At 39.0% G+C, this 15,878-nt stretch overlaps 1 protein-coding gene across 1 annotated transcript; it reads left to right on the top strand.

The window, feature by feature from the left end:
- Positions 1–598: 598 nt before the first annotated feature.
- On the top strand, positions 599–15,276 carry LOC108682520. The gene is made up of 7 exons (XM_018171696.2): positions 599–732; positions 8,518–8,824; positions 9,113–10,244; positions 10,524–10,636; positions 11,251–11,502; positions 11,746–11,886; positions 12,495–15,276. The coding sequence occupies exons 2-7, from the start codon at positions 8,767–8,769 to the stop codon at positions 13,118–13,120; spliced, it is 2,322 nt and encodes a 773-aa protein (XP_018027185.1). The 5' UTR covers positions 599–732; positions 8,518–8,766; the 3' UTR covers positions 13,121–15,276.
- The last annotated feature ends 602 nt before the right edge of the window (positions 15,277–15,878 follow it).

Genomic DNA, 15,878 nt, shown 5'->3' with positions numbered 1-15,878 from the left:
GCGCATTTTCTCATTTATGGAAAAAATGCACTATTGTGTTCGNCTGAGTTATTTTTTTACGAATGATTACGGTGAATTCAAAACTATCTTGTACAAAAGTTTGAAAAACTGACGCGCTACAAAAAGGGTCATTCTACCTAGAACATAATATGAACTACAATCATAAATAACGTTAAATGCGCATACAAAGAGTACTTACAGTGAAAATATTTAGCGCTGAAAAAATCCGATAATTACACATTTTTACCAGAACTAACTGCTTCGGAGCGGTGTCAATGATTGATATTCTTATAATGTTCTGCACTGCTTCATCCCATGGCAGAAGTAATAATTGGTCAATTTTCTCTGCTGGGATTTTGGTTTAAGTTTAAATTCATCTTCTAAGGTTAGGCCGCAAAACCACAACGAAAAAAATTTACACAAGAAATTGAGAGCAAAATATTTTGTCTCGAGTTATGAAAACTTGCAGTTGTGTTGTGCTGCTACTGCAAGTCTGCATCACCTCTTATTCACTTTGCCTTTGCAGACGACGGCAGCCGGAGCGAACTTGCTGTCTTGCTCGTCGGCACTCGGCAGTTCCCGCAGTTGATCAGCTGCTGTGGCGGCGAGTAGTAATCAGTTGGCTGCCTTGGACGCAGTGTGCTCCACTGCCGATAGTGAGCTAGTTTCAAGTTCATCGAGGTGCATTCACTGCAACGCGTCACTCGTAGTCTTTTCTCCGTGTGTTGCGCAGTAAGTATTGCAATTCCTATTGTTTTGTTTTTCCGCACTTCGTTCTCTGCAAAATTTACGCCACGCTATGTTTAGACCTCTGCAGTATTTTGTCTGAACTGGTACAATTGTGTGGGAGTGTTTGGTAATCATAAATAATATTTATTAATCTCTCTATTTGAAATTACTCATTTATTCATTAAATGGTTTAATATTAGCGATCAATTTCTCTTAGATAAGTGGTTCTTCAAAATAATGCAATGCAGCGTACTTGAGTGCATCGATTTCTGTGCGTTGTCCACGGATCCGGACGAGTTGTTCTGTGCGGCCACATGGTTGCGGGCGAACGGTGCCGGCAGCTGCAGGAAGAGAAAATATTACAACCATGTACGATATTTTCACAATATTATCATTTCTTCGTCATACTCATTACCTGGCTGTGAGCATAATTTGTCAAGTATACGATTAACTTACTGTAATAAATGAACGGTTTACGGTAAAACGTGCTCATTGGCTCAGTTGGCGTCAGTTTCACTCTTTTTCCTTGGACAGATGCATAGGCATACATATTAAACTTCAACACTAACTTTAAATTTCTTCCGAAGCCATTTGATGAACAATACTGAATATTCATTTTACTGCCTGCATGCCAGTTTTAATCAGTTTGCCATTAACTTCGCTATGAACGAGCCCGCATCTTTGCTACGGTATTATCTTGCAGATATATGATACCTAACCTAACTGTCGGCCTCATTCGTATTTTTTATCACTGGTACGTCTCTTTAATTTGTCTCTCCCATCACAATCATCCGACATGACACGTCTATATTTCGAACACTAATGAACATATTCAAATGCTATTTTTTGGCTGAATGGGAAGCTTAAAAAGTTTTCTCATATTTTTTCTAAGGTATGCAATGGCTGTGAAGGAATGTTGAATGAAGGTGTTCGAAGGTATGTCAAGGCTGTGATCAAATTCACATACCACCCTAGGGAGCATATCCTGAGACACAGACTCCACTGCTGTTATTATGCGATGGCTCGGATCATCCATTGTTGTTGGAAGCTGGGGCTCCTAAACGGACTCTTTTATAAACCACAAGAGGAAAATTACGTTTAGCATATTCCGCTGACCTTGGAGGCCAGAAATGTAAAGAAGACAAAATTACGTATAACTAAGTAAGCTGACCTTGGTGACCAGTAATATAAGGATGCACAGTGTGGCCGATCCACCGGCTAGGGATTATTTGATTATCAAGAATAAATTAGTTTTGATTAGGTGTTCAGCGGGGAACATATGCTGCCGTTATGCTAGAACAATACCTAGCGTTATAGGTTCTCTGACATGTACCTATCGCTTGGTCTGCATGGCGAGTGGCGACCACGACATCCCTCTTGCTGGACTCGCATGAATATTTGATTTGAATCCATTTATTTATTTTATTTCATTTTTTAATCCATTTGTTTTTACCTTATGTATACATAGGTTTCTGCCAACGACATGCCTTAACAAGACAATTTATATCTAGGATTGACTGCTTAGTATTTATTGTTATAAGTTTTGTAACTCGATTCGTGCTCAAAAGACATGACAGTGAAACAATGTTATGGCCTGCAGCTCACTCGTCTGTGGCAGGATGTGAATGTTGGACACGTACACATCCGACCCTGTTGATATCCTCACTGAAGATATTATCCGACAAGATAATATTGTTTTTCTTCGACCAAATTCCTTTGAAGTCTAAAAGTTTCGCTTGTCAGTTTGTTATATCTTTAGAGAAAAAATATGAAACTAAATGAACTCTATTTGTCATTTATGTTATTACTAATTATCTGACTAATGAAGCTGAATGATATAATCACATCTCTATATATATATTCATATTTATAAATGATATATTTCTACTCGTTTTGATGATAAAAACGTGTTCTTATGTAATTTTATAGTTCGCACTTGAATCTATCGCAAACCATACAGCATGCCAGTCTTACCGCCTGTTAAACAAAAACAATCGCGCACGGAATCTAAACAATAAATCTTTGTTTGTGGTTGTGTTGATGGTTAAAGATGAACGTATGCTAGAGTGAGGTACAGTTCCAATCAAAAAGCGAGTACCGTTCCAATCAAAAGAAACACGGCAGGATCACTGACGTCACTGAAGTTCTTAGAATTTCTGTAATGGAACATCTACTGCACTCGGTGACGATTGTAACGCCATAGGCTGGTAGTCTTCTGAGCCATTCTTGCGTGGTGGATGTGACAGGACTAGCAATCGCATTGACACACTGAGCAGTGGTCACTGGTCATGGCTTCTGGATACCTCCATGGCTATCATATACCTACTTCGCACTAGTTCTCGGTTGCTGTATAAGAACATGAAGCATTTAAGAATAAAGTACACTGCTTATTGGAAAAATAAATATTTGTTTATTTTCCAAAATGACAATTTTTCGGCAAAAAACTGATGAAACTTCAAAGCACCGAATATTGAGAACAGCAGAAATTCATGGCTATGGCGATACTTCAACCAATATTCATGATAACACTCACAGGCCACTAATATTTTTGAAAATTTCGCTCGTGAAATTCCACTTTCAACGTCTTTCTTCATAATGAGGTTGAACCAGGTTATTATTTATTGCGATTACGTAGTAAAAAATAGTAATATTATAAATTTTATTGTATGTAAGAAATGGCAGGAGAGATTCAGGCGGAAAAGCTCGGAAAATCAGGTCAACCACTCTCGCAATGTCAAGACAACACCGGCCGCACAAGATCAGTTAGCGTAGCTGGAAGACAAGTAAACAGTAGAAGTCATGTCCGCAGTTCCAGACCTGTAAATAATGTAAGAAGCAACCGCATAAATCAAATTGAAAGTGCACAAAAAGTTTTAAAATGTTTTTACACAAACTCGGATTCCGTTTTCAACAAAAAAAGTGAACTATTAACTGTGATCGCAAACGAGTGTATAGACATTATTTGTATTACAGAAACACTCCCTAAAAATCATGGGGGAAAATTGTACCTGTTGAATTTCAGCTGCCAGGTTTTGATTGTTTTCATAACTTGAATGAAGAGCAGTGCAGTAGAGGTGTAGCTCTGTGGGTTAGAACCTCCTATGGGGCCCAGCAAGTTAAGTTATCTGCAGAGCATCAATCAGCTAGAGAATCAGTGTGGTGTGAACTTACTCCATAAGGCAAAGATAGCCTTCTCATAGGGGTCATTTATAGATCACCTAACAGCTCCTCTGATAAAATAAAGTACTAAACAGCCTTTTACCGAGCATGTCATTCAGCAGGTCGCATACGTTGATCGTTGGTGACTTTAACCATCCAGAAATAGACTGGGCGGATGAATCTTCTCCAAGAGATGAGAATCACCCAGCATCCCTGTTCTTGGAGTCTGTACGAGACTCATTTTTAATCCAGAACATCACCAAGCCAACCCATTTTAGGGGTAAACAGACCCCAAATATTCTNTATCGACGTCTGCGTGGGGACCTCATTGAAGTATACAAGTATACTCATGGTCTATACAAGGTCCCTGAAGGGTTACTAGAATTTGAAACAAGAACCAACACCAGGGGCCACGGCTATAAGCTAAAAAAATTGCGCTGCAACTTCTCCACGCGACAAAATTTCTTCTCGCTTCGAATCACCGACATGTGGAACAGCCTTCCCGATGACATCGTTGGCGCTCCAAGTATGAACGCGTTCAAGAACAGACTAGATAAAGCTATGGAAAAATATATGTTCAGATTTGAAATGCCTAGCACCATATCAAACCCGGTGAAAGTCGAGTAGCTATTTAAAACTTTCGTCAGTCGTGAAAAGATCCGGTCAAATGACACGATTTTAGATCTTCTGTGAACAAGGCACGAAAAGGAAAGGAATCGGCGACAGGCCACACCACATCAGGCCTACACTGCAGTGCCGAGATCACTATGTTATGTTATAATTTATACAATATTCTTACATTGTCATTGCTGCTGTACGTTTGTCAAGTTTGTGCAGTTTGTGCGCTTCTTTATTCAGCATCACGTTCAGTCCCGGTAAACACGCGTGCATTACGTGATATAACTGCTCGCTCGCTGCACCCCAACAGCAGAGTATGCGTATGGGAAGTTCTTGCCTCATCGCGCTCTAGGAATTGCGATCGTCCACCCCATACTAACGGGTCATCAAACTGCCCCAACACGCAATGAATTCATCCAGCAAATGATTGCGAAACTTCCTCAATTAACAACACATTTTCTGAAAGGATATTTCCTAATTGCTACTTGTGCAATCGATAATAATGGTCGCTAACTTTGTGGATGCATAAAAATGTTTTATTTTTATTTCCTCAGGTTTCTTTTTCAGTTCTTCCAATAAAATCCTTGTCATTGTTAATAAATTGAAGTAATATTTCACTTCTTCTCAAAAATTCAGAACTCACATTTATTAAGTTTAGCATTAGTTTAGAACTTGGTAAAAGTTCGTAAGGCTGACTAGATATGATTCCATATCGATGTTGCAGGCTGAACCTGAGAAAAAGTTTATTCTAAAAGTTTCAAGAGAACAGCTTACCTCCATCAAAATTCAGCTGTAATTGATCGCACTGAGTTTCCATTTGTAAGATCGTTCATATTGTTTTCGGAATTTCATTAGAATCGATCATTTATTATTATTATTTAAACTCATTTTACAACACTTCTCTTTAATTTCACTTCTTGTTGTTTGTTTGTTTGTTTGTTTGTCTGCCACAAATCTTATAATCGATATTTGACACACTTCTACCTGTCCAATCGATCTGAAATTTTGCACACTTGCGTAAAGTTGGAGACAATGCATGAATCAATTGACAGAATAAATAATTTTGGAATTCAAAAATTTTTTTTAATATTAAAAAAATGACAAAATAATTTTGTCAGCTAAAAATCTTATAAATGATATTTGACACACTTCCACCTGTCCAATTGATCTGAAATTTCGCATACTTGTGTGAAGTCGGAGGCAGTGCATGAATCAATTGACAGGATAATGTAAATAATTTTGAAAAAAATTTTATATATTAAAAAATTAAAAAAAAAATAATTTTTTTAATTTTCGAAAATAAAATGAGAAATTCATTGTACATCTTTAACATTGAAGACACTGGATTCTTCAGAAGTGTTGTTTTTAAAAAGTATTTTTTAAACGTTTATTTTTAAATTAACTTGGCTGTTCCGCGACAGGTAATTCTATAGTACTATATATAGACTCTCAGAGACAAGACAACTGTTCTCCGCGGACAAAATTGAGGCAGGCAGAGACACCTGTATGTGTAGCTGAATGGAAAGTATGCAGAATTTTTTACTTTTCATAAAAACTTTCACTGATTCAATGCCTCCAACTGTATTCTATTACAAATGAAACTGGGAACTGATTAATAGTTAAAGTGATTTTAACGTACTAATTAGTGAGTCACTTAAAGCTTGCATGTTGTCAGATCTTTAGTATTTGATTTCTTGATTATGTTTGGTATCCATTGGTGAGATTCGTAATAGTGTGAATTTGGATTTATGCCATTTAGTTGACTACGAAAAAGAAACCAGTGCCATGCCTAAGCGTCTAACTTTATCAATCTCATTCAAGAGCACTCAATTGTCAGTTGCTTAGCATATAAATTTTGTATTCCTAGACATGAGCGAAATATTTAGGAATTTATGAAATGGATTCATTACATCTTTAGCACGTTCTAACTCCATTGTGATGCTTTGCAGGCTATGCTGTCAATGCCAAGGTGTGTTTGAGGGGGATGGAACTATGCGTAAATAAATGAAATAAACAGACATAAGCTTCACTCATGAGTATACACTCGAGTATATAGAGCCGTTGAAGAAATGGGCTGCAGTCTTAGCTGTTGAGATAAACATGAGACATAAGCTTCACTCAACAGCATACACTCGGGTATATAGAGCCGTTGAAGAAATAGGCTACAGTCTTAGCTGTTGAGATAAACATGAGACATAAGCTTCACTCAACAGTATTCACTCGGGTCTCCAGAACCGTTCAAGACATCAGCCCACACTTTGGTAGCTCATCGCTATCGCTGAAATTTCTTGATAATTAATTCTAGGATACCACTCTTATTATAATTGGTGAGGATGTGGCGACAAATAATTCGCAATTTCGACATATTTTCAGGTTTTTTCTTCTCGCGTCAGTTTCTGAATGCCGCAAGCATTCGAGTGCTCATACGTTAGCAAGCTCTAGCGTTGTCCAGTGTTGGATGTCGACTCAGCTAAGCACTGCGCTGCTCATAAATTTTACAATTGTATTCCCCAAAACGATTTGTTGCAAGAGTATTCTGTGCACTCGTAGTTTAAAAAAAAAATTCCGCGAAACGCAGTAAACATAATAAAAAGGCACCGACCAACACTGTCATCGACGCGGTCATTTATATTCGAGCCATCGAGTAACATGTAATTTGTGAAGCGGTGATGATAATTCAGTACCTAGAATCTGTCGTGCCTTAGCTGTGCTGTTGCTGAATAAATTCTACTGCATTCATTCGACAAATAGGGAGTTTTAAGTTTAATTTTCGCAATGTTTTACTCGCTCGAACTAAAAATTCGAAGTGGTTTTTGTCTCATCTAGCTAATTATGTTTCAAAAAATACTCATAAGTTTTACTTGCAAGAATGAAACGCAAATGATGATTAAGCTTACGTGTTTTGATTTGCAGTTGAACATCCAACGTGCACGCTTACGATACGTAATTTCTACTGAAATATTATTATGTTAACGAACGACTTGCTTACATGAAACCTATAGGATAACATACGGAGATGCACCTTATGATGGAATATTCATCAATGATCATGCTACATAATTTCTTATAATAATAAAAATACATCAAATATTTTATTAGACTAAATTCGGCAACGTGAAAAATTCCTTTAAATATGCTGATGAATAATTGAAGTTATGTCCTATCCCCATATCAGTGAATTATATTTAATTTTAATTTTATTATCAAAATGAATAATTAATTACATTGAAATAAGAGGATATTTTTGCACTGCCATGAATAAAATTTGATTATTTTTATAAAATGCAATGATTGTGAATAGGTCTCAATTTCAATCAAATCTACTACGCGTATCTACTCGTATTTAATTTTGAAGTAATCATCCTGTCTACAGGTAATGTAAGGTTTGTTTTCATTGAATAAGACCTGGCCGATCGCATGTCGCAGGAGTTGCTGTTGCCCTTCTCCGTTGCTCCGCAATTTTCTTAATGACATAGAAGCCAACATGGGTGACGTAAACGCTAAGAATGCTGCCTAGAGCTATTCGTGGCCGAGATAAATTAGAACTTGGATTTATCATGTGACGATTGATGTGTATTCTTGATATGCTATCTACTCGGCAGATGAGGCTGTACTTAACGCTGCAACTGCGTTCGCTATTCCTTTGAAGCTATCCGAGCTCTCCACTTGATGCTACGAAGGGTGACCTTTCATTGTGTTCTCATAGTTAGCCTTCATCGATCGGATTTTTCTTAGAGCTGGTAAAAGAGGAAAAACCGGCAAGAATAAAAAAAACTACTCGGCCTTCAATAGAGACTGCATGCAAGCTTAAGTATTGCCGATTGAGTTCTCGTTCTTTTGTGATGCTGGCTGGAAGTCGTTCTTTAAAGTTTAAACACTGTCATCATTCAGTGAAGGATCGACAGCTCCGAATGACTGCCCGTTTCGTCAAATTATCAATATATGCATTAGTCTACCTCGTTTCAGTTATTCAAATCATTGCTGTTATTAATTATCTGCTTTTGTTTACAGATGACGGGAGGGCTGTAACGCATACCCCTAGACTTCTCAATATTATTGAAATATTTAAGTGGAGACGAAGCTGCAGCGCGTGATATGGAGGTCTGGAGTAGCAGGTCGTTGTCGCTCCTCTACACTAACAAATGGTTCCTCTTGCTACAACACCAAAATTGGAACTGGAGTGCAGTCTAATATATTTGTTGTAGTCGAGCTTGTAAATATTTAGCTCTCATTATAATAGAAACATTAGCGACTTTCATCATGAAGATCAATCGAGACACCGTCCTCATTAAAGCTCACTACTTCTTCTTCTTTGCTGGTGAGTTCACTATGACTATGTAAAACTATGAACGCTTTTAATTTCCTGAGATTGGTGCTAATCGCGTTATTTTTATTTCAGAAGGGTCTCATTTATCATCCGTATTTAAATATATTGCAATTTTTGAAGTTAGTGTGCCTCATATGCATATAATAATTTATTTAATTCATTGATGAAAAGTGTTACAGAGTAATGACACAAAAATCTCTTGTTAGATCAATAAACGCAGCGTTTCGAAGTTATGGATAGTCTGATTTAAGAGTGACATGAACTCCTGGACACGTGCAGGCATGGTGCCGGTGCTGCCCTTCTCGATGGTCTTGGGCTTGGGGCTCGGCGTGCCTATAATTTTACAAGGCCTCATGGCTGCCGTTGTCCTGGTCGGAACTGTGATCGCCAAGCCTATTCTTTCCCTCATCGCTGATACTTTCCCGAGATCTAGGAGAATTATCTTCATAGCTTCAATTTTGATGTGTGGATTGTCACTAGGTTGTGTTTGTTTCGTCCCTTCGTTTGGACTGGAACCGTCGTTCGATAAGGCTTGGTTACTGCCAGCAAACTACAACATTACCGATGCCGAGAAAATTCATAGAAAGCCTTCGAGTGAAAAGTTGACCTTAATTTCCGACGATAGCAAATTTAATGAAGAGATAATAGGAAATCAATCCAAATGGGAATCATTGGGTGAAATTCCAGGAATGGAAAAATATGTTGCTAATTTTTCGTGGTCAGACTTGACCTTATATCTACCAGTTGGCGAATCATGCCATTTAGTGTCTGGTGTCGACTGCCAATTAACCAGAAAATACCCAAGTAGAACCGTAGATCATCTTCAAGTAACTCTTGCAAGTAATTATTCATCTTCGGAATTAGGCTTACTGCCTTACCGAATAGCATCAAGAAATATTCTTAACTTGGACGTTGTTGGTAGGGTGAGTGTAAAATGTAATGCAGGCCAGCAGGAAGGATTAGGATGTCAACCTGTAGAAGTTTGGACTAAGATGGGCTTTTGGGCATTTTTTTCGCTCATGATGATCGGTATGATCTCATTCTGCACTGCCAACTCATTTTCGGATGCTGTAACGATCGAGACCATTGGCCCTTCTGGTAACTATGGTTCTCAAAGAGCTTGGGGATCCTTGGGCTGGGGGCTAATGGGCCCTGTGAGTGGTCTTCTTGTGGACTGGTGGTCTGGCTACGCGGAACTGAAGGACTACACCCCAGCCTACCTACTAGTCTTTCTAATCATGGGTGTGGACGTCGTTCTTTCCTCCAACCTCAAAGTCCCCAAACTGGATGCAGAAAGAAACGTTTGGAGCTCCGTGTGGCCGCTGCTTCAAGAACCTCGCTTCTTCTTATTCCTTTTATTCTCCGTCCTCAACGGTTGTTTCGATGGAGTCGTACTCAATTTTTTGTTTGTGTGAGTTTTTATCAATCAAGAATGGATGCCACATTCACTAATATAACTTGAAAATTATCCATTGTATTCATTGAACCATTGTTGAACGTTTATTATCTATTTGCAATAAATAAGTCGAAGCGCACTTTCATGTATATTCTGTATGGTGTCAAATTGAAATTTATTTTTGATGATATTTGGCTTTTGCTATCCATATGCAAATATTAGCTATGTGTAAAATTCATTATAAATCTTTTTAATCTGCATATTAATATGCGCTTGTTACCGTTCGACCCTCAGGCTACAGGAGGACATGGCAGCAGGCAGCGCTGCAGTGCAAAACATCAAGTTCCTGCAAGGCATCACCATCTTCGTGCAGTGTGCCACAGAGGTTCCCTGCATGTTCTTTTCTCGTGAGTTGTGGTGCCGATGCAGTGATGCATGTTTCGAGTGTTCAGCGGCAATAATGGAGTACCGGTATACTTACCCAGTGCCATTTTCTGAAGAACGCTTACACAGTGTTCTTCTATCATTTTACGGCATGGTCTTACGTTTAGAAATTGGCCAAAATATCATCCTGATTCAAAGTGTAAAGTATCACTGTCGCGGTCTAACACGAAGTAACGATTTTAGGTAAATTCGCCTCGATTTTAAATTACTGAAATAAATTTCTAGCTGACAATTTTATTAAGATCTTTTTTTCTTCTTATCTAATTGCCGCGAGTTGTAGTGTACTACGTGATGCTTCATATTCAAATCAAGCTTAATCGTTTGTAAAAACTATAAATCTGGATGTGCTTACCTGTGCACGTTTAACCTTTCTGGTATCCATTCGATTTAGGGTTATTGCCACTTTAGATTTATGTTTCGATTCGATCTTACTCACCGTATTATGAATCAGTCGTGATCATATCGGCGACAGGCCACATCAGGCCTACATTGCAGCGCCGAGATCACTATGTTATGTTATATCGGCAGTGCACGAATACGTCTAAACATAAAGCCCTTGTTGTTGTTGCCTCGCCAGACGTGTTGGTGAAGAAAATAGGTGCTGATCGCGTGACAACCCTGGTGTTGGGTCTGCACGCCATCCGCCTGTACCTGATCACGTGTGTGGGGACGTGGGGCAATGTTTGGCTCACGGTCGCGGTGGAGGTGCTGAACGGCCCGTGCTACGGCCTCGGCTACAGCGCCATCGTCGTCTACGCCGGACAGCTCGCACCTCCGGGCGCCTCCACCACCGTCCAGAGCCTCGCCAACATCTGCTACGAGAGCATCGGTCCGTGATTTTCAGACCTATATGTGGTTTGTGCTCTATTGTTTTCTGGCGTTGATCGGTTAGGGAATTCTCTTGAATAATATTTTAATTATAAGATATTCTATATATTTCACAAACGTTTGTCTAATTCAGCGAGTGATTTCATATTCATATATTCTATATATTTCACAAATTTTTGTCTAGTTCAGCGAGTGAGTGATACATTTGATATTTGTGTACGGTTAGAATATTTCACGGGCGCAGGTTATGCTCTGTGTTCGGTGACATCTGGCGTGATAGTTGCGACGGCGGGCAGCGTTCGTCTGTTCCTCGTCTGGGGCGTCGTTGCTTCAATTACCACACTTCTCCACTTCTTCTATGTCGTCTGGATTGCTTCCAGAGCTGGTCAGTCTTTTGCTTTCGTATTTACGTAGAATATACATGTCCGTAGTTCTATATCATACTGGTTAGAGTTTTCGTCAAAATATGTTAGCTTGGGAATTTTCTCCGCAATAGCTAAAGTTGAAGGTAAACTCGTTATTAGTAAAATAATTTTCATTGACTGTCTCCTTCTCCAAGTTTTACTAGAAGGCAAAGTATTTATTCTAGATCATGAAGTCGATCGACGGAAAATTACACAATGCTACGCCTTTTTCACATGCTCTGCTCAAATCGAACGCAATTTTTAGGTGTCAAATGAGAAGCTAGAGAGTTATTTCACACGTTTGCTATAAAATTGTCGCTGGTTTGTCATTTTTGTTATAATTCTTCACTCAGAATATAAGTTATAATTCTTCACTCAGAATAAATAAGTGTGATAAGTTATTACTTATCACACATCCCTCGGACGTTTTCATTGGAATTTTTTTTATTGTTTGCCGAGCACTGATGTTATCTCAAGCGAGGGAAGAATTTAGCTCCCGGTAATTTTTTCATTTAATGCCTGTATATGTGGAGCATATCTCGATATCACTTTATTACTTTCAGAGAATCTAACATATGATCTCATTTAGATCCTCTAGTCAACCCCTCTCTTCAAAAACGTTGCAACAACGAAGGGGAGGCCACCGTCGAGGAGCATTTGTACCTGAGAGCTGAGAACTCCGACCACACGCACATCAAGCCAGTAAACAGCGAGGCCTCGCGAAACTCTTCCTCCAGCAAACGTCCTAGCTCAGGTGCCTTTAGTGAACAAAAGGTCGCGGGTCTCAGCGGGCTCCGTTCTTCTGATAATGAAGACTCGGATACTGAGTCTGAGTTGTGCGAGAGCATCCGCGAGAAACTGAGCAGCTGTGCAGATGAACCTTGCATGTGCATACGGCACTCAAAGACCGGCATCACCATCGCTGAGTGCCGGAAATGCGCTGCCGAGAAGACCTGCTTCTTGAACGGGTCCGTGGGTCCGGCTTGTGGCCCTAGCTACCTGCAAGATGTCGATAAGCAACCGCTTGCTGATGCAATTAATAGTGATGGAAATCGAAATAGCAGCGCATGTACTCTAAATCATTTTCCTATAGCTTCAATTGACGTTTCCAATGTTAGAGACACTAGGGCTCTTGATAGCACCAGCAATTTGCAGGGGCTAGAGACTGGTCCAACCGACCGCTCTACGCTGTACTGTTACGTCAGCAATGTTTAGGCCTTTCCTCTTACCCATGGCAGTCATCGTAGGTTGTGGTTACAAAGATCTGTAATAATATAGTTACTGTGAAATAACTATCGTTATTATTGAATGAAGGCTGATAAGGTGTATGTCGGGATTTGAAGAAGCCATGAGAAACATTCAGCTGACATCATACACAGTTACTCGTGAGTCGTAGGAAGACCAGTCATATACTGCCCTCTCGATGAATCTGTTAAATGTTGAATAATTGTAATCACAAAGATTTTTTAATATAGATGGAATTTAATGCACACTTATTGCTGGAAAAACTTTTTATACGAAGATTTCACTGATTAATAATGATGTAACGGATGTTTTTTTGTAGATATGGCGCTTTGTATTTCTCTTGCTCGACTTTTTCTCCAGCATCTTGCTCGACCAGTATCTTCACACCTATCAGTAAGGGAACAAAATATACATATTTTTTGGAGCACAAGAGCTTATAATGAGCACGGCGCGGAACTTTACTACTTTATAAGTATTTTTTAGTTGCGATGTCATTAAACGGCCTAATTAAAATTTGACTAATTATGGCTTTTTGTCACTTAGCATCACATACAATTATAAGTCGCAATTTTGTGTTCATAAATGGAAATGATATAGAATTTGTTCGCACTCAGGTGAACTATGGACCGAAATTATAATGTTGGAAGTTTAACGAGTTCTTAAAAACTTTCATGAGTAAAATTTGATGGCATGTAATTAATACTTTTGATATACGGATAAATGATCTGCATGGCTGGGTAATTCTCAACGCCTGAACAGATGTTGCCGTATTTTGTTGCCTATCGAGAATAGCACAATTCTTGCACTCTCGCGGATATTCTCAAATTAAATAGTTCACCGGATCTCTAACTTATAATTTCACGTGGAAATTGTTCAATGAATTTTTTCCGAGGAAACGACGCTGTTATTCATGAATCTGCACATTCTCTTTGTTTTATTCACGCTTGACTTCGAGTATCGAAGTTTTGAACCATCCAAGTTATTACTTACAATGAATGTTCTTTGTGAATTTAAAAAGAAAAGAAATGATCAGTGATGGCCGATTGCTACGTTGTTTGCATGCCTCAACTCATGACATGATTGCTGGAGTGAGACATCTTTTTTTTATCTCCCTACAATATTAATTCATAGTTTGCTTGATACATTTAAAGCATAACATTTATTTTCGAAATATTGCTCACCCAATTAGTTGCCGTTCATTCAAACTTAGGGTGTTCAAAGCTAAATTAGAAAGGCAAGGTTGCGGACAATTTGAATAAGCTGTTCTAGGTGCTCAGGGTGGACTAAGCAGTGTCGCCTCCACGAGTGTGTTTGTGCCCGTCTGGAATTTCTCGAAAATTTGTTCATTTATTTCATTATTATAAATTTGATGGCAATTACCTGTAAGCAATAAATTCTTCAGGAAAAATCACTGTGCAAATTATCTTTAATTTTGTGTGTCGCGTGGTGTCCTCATCTCAGGCGCTAGCAACCTCCTTTAGACGCAGAGCAACACTGCCTGCAGCTCTAGAGGGAGTTAGCTGAACTAATTAGTAGCGATGCAGTTTCATTGCTCATTGAAAGAAACGAGTATGAGATTCGCGCAATAACTTGCTCTTTAGATCATTTGTAAGATATTACATTTTTTAGCATGCAATGACTTCTTGGCATATGAAGCCATGTTCATCATTTTATACTTACGATCGTTCTGTACATCGTCCAATTGTTCTCTAGTAGTGTAAGTTTATCACTTCGTATTCATGAGGCTAACTCATACATTCAAAGTTACCCATCTAAATCTCACTTCGGGGTCGCAAGAGATTCAAAACAGATGTGGTGTTGCCGCAAGCAGTTATGTGGGTGAGCGACGTACGAAGTATTTAGACGGAACACGGAAGACAAGACAGCCTGAGGGAACATTTACTCGACATGCATCCTTACGTGTGTGCTGATCACAACGTGGATATACAGGACGTGGCTGGGTCGCTTCCAAGACTCAGCACGAGAGCATTAATATCATAAGATGTTGTTAGGAATTGCAATTACGTGCGCCTTAATTAGGGCTGTTGCATAGTTCACATTGATATATTAATTACGATTTTCTGTGATCTTGATTGTAATCTCGGAGCAATTAATGCCAGTATAAATTTTGGTTTACCTACCCTTCCTGCTTGAAGTCTGTGAGCAACCACGAGACGAGACACCGTTAGGTTAAAGCAAAACTTATTCTTTTTTCAACTGGCGAACTCTGGATGATCTTTGGCTTCGTTTAGTTTGATCCATTCGGTGATACCACGGACATGTATTCCTCACAGGCTCACATCTATACAGCACAAACTTGTTCAATTATCATTGCTGTGAAAATTCCTAACCCGAAAAACCAACTGTCAGGGGAAGTTAGTCTCGAAGACGCTTCAACGTGTCGCTCTTCGATTGGTTGCTGCGACGACGTACGGAGTTTCTTTACATTGAGGGGGGAGGGGAGACTTAGCCTGCAACTTTCAGACTAGATATCAAGTACCATTTTTAAATGTAACTGTTCCAATTGAAGCTATAACTACAAAAAAAAACTACTTTTTACTTCACCGAAACATGAATTGATCCGAGAAGTTTTGTAAAAAGCTTTAATTCAAGATCAAATGGACGGTGAATTAATGCCAATACTTATTTTATTTCATAATTTCACACGTTGGAAATTTGGAGTGAAATATACCATTTGTACCAAAAAGGCTGTACGGCCTTTCATAGG

Source organism: Hyalella azteca, unplaced genomic scaffold (genome assembly GCF_000764305.2).
Source record: "Hyalella azteca isolate HAZT.00-mixed unplaced genomic scaffold, Hazt_2.0.2 contig13201, whole genome shotgun sequence".
NCBI classification, from domain to species: domain Eukaryota; kingdom Metazoa; phylum Arthropoda; class Malacostraca; order Amphipoda; family Hyalellidae; genus Hyalella; species Hyalella azteca.
This window is presented reverse-complemented; position numbering and strand designations above follow the sequence as displayed.

What these genes read in the sequence shown, in the direction of transcription:
- LOC108682520 (XM_018171696.2), top strand. Translation starts at nt 8,767, where the DNA reads ATGAAGATCAATCGAGACACCGTCCTCATTAAAGCTCACTACTTCTTC. An exon ending in CATCTGCTACGAGAGCATCG is followed by an intron (nt 11,503 to 11,745) that starts GTCCGTGATTTT and finishes TCACGGGCGCAG; the next exon opens with GTTATGCTCTGTGTTCGGTG. An exon ending in CTGGATTGCTTCCAGAGCTG is followed by an intron (nt 11,887 to 12,494) that starts GTCAGTCTTTTG and finishes GATCTCATTTAG; the next exon opens with ATCCTCTAGTCAACCCCTCT.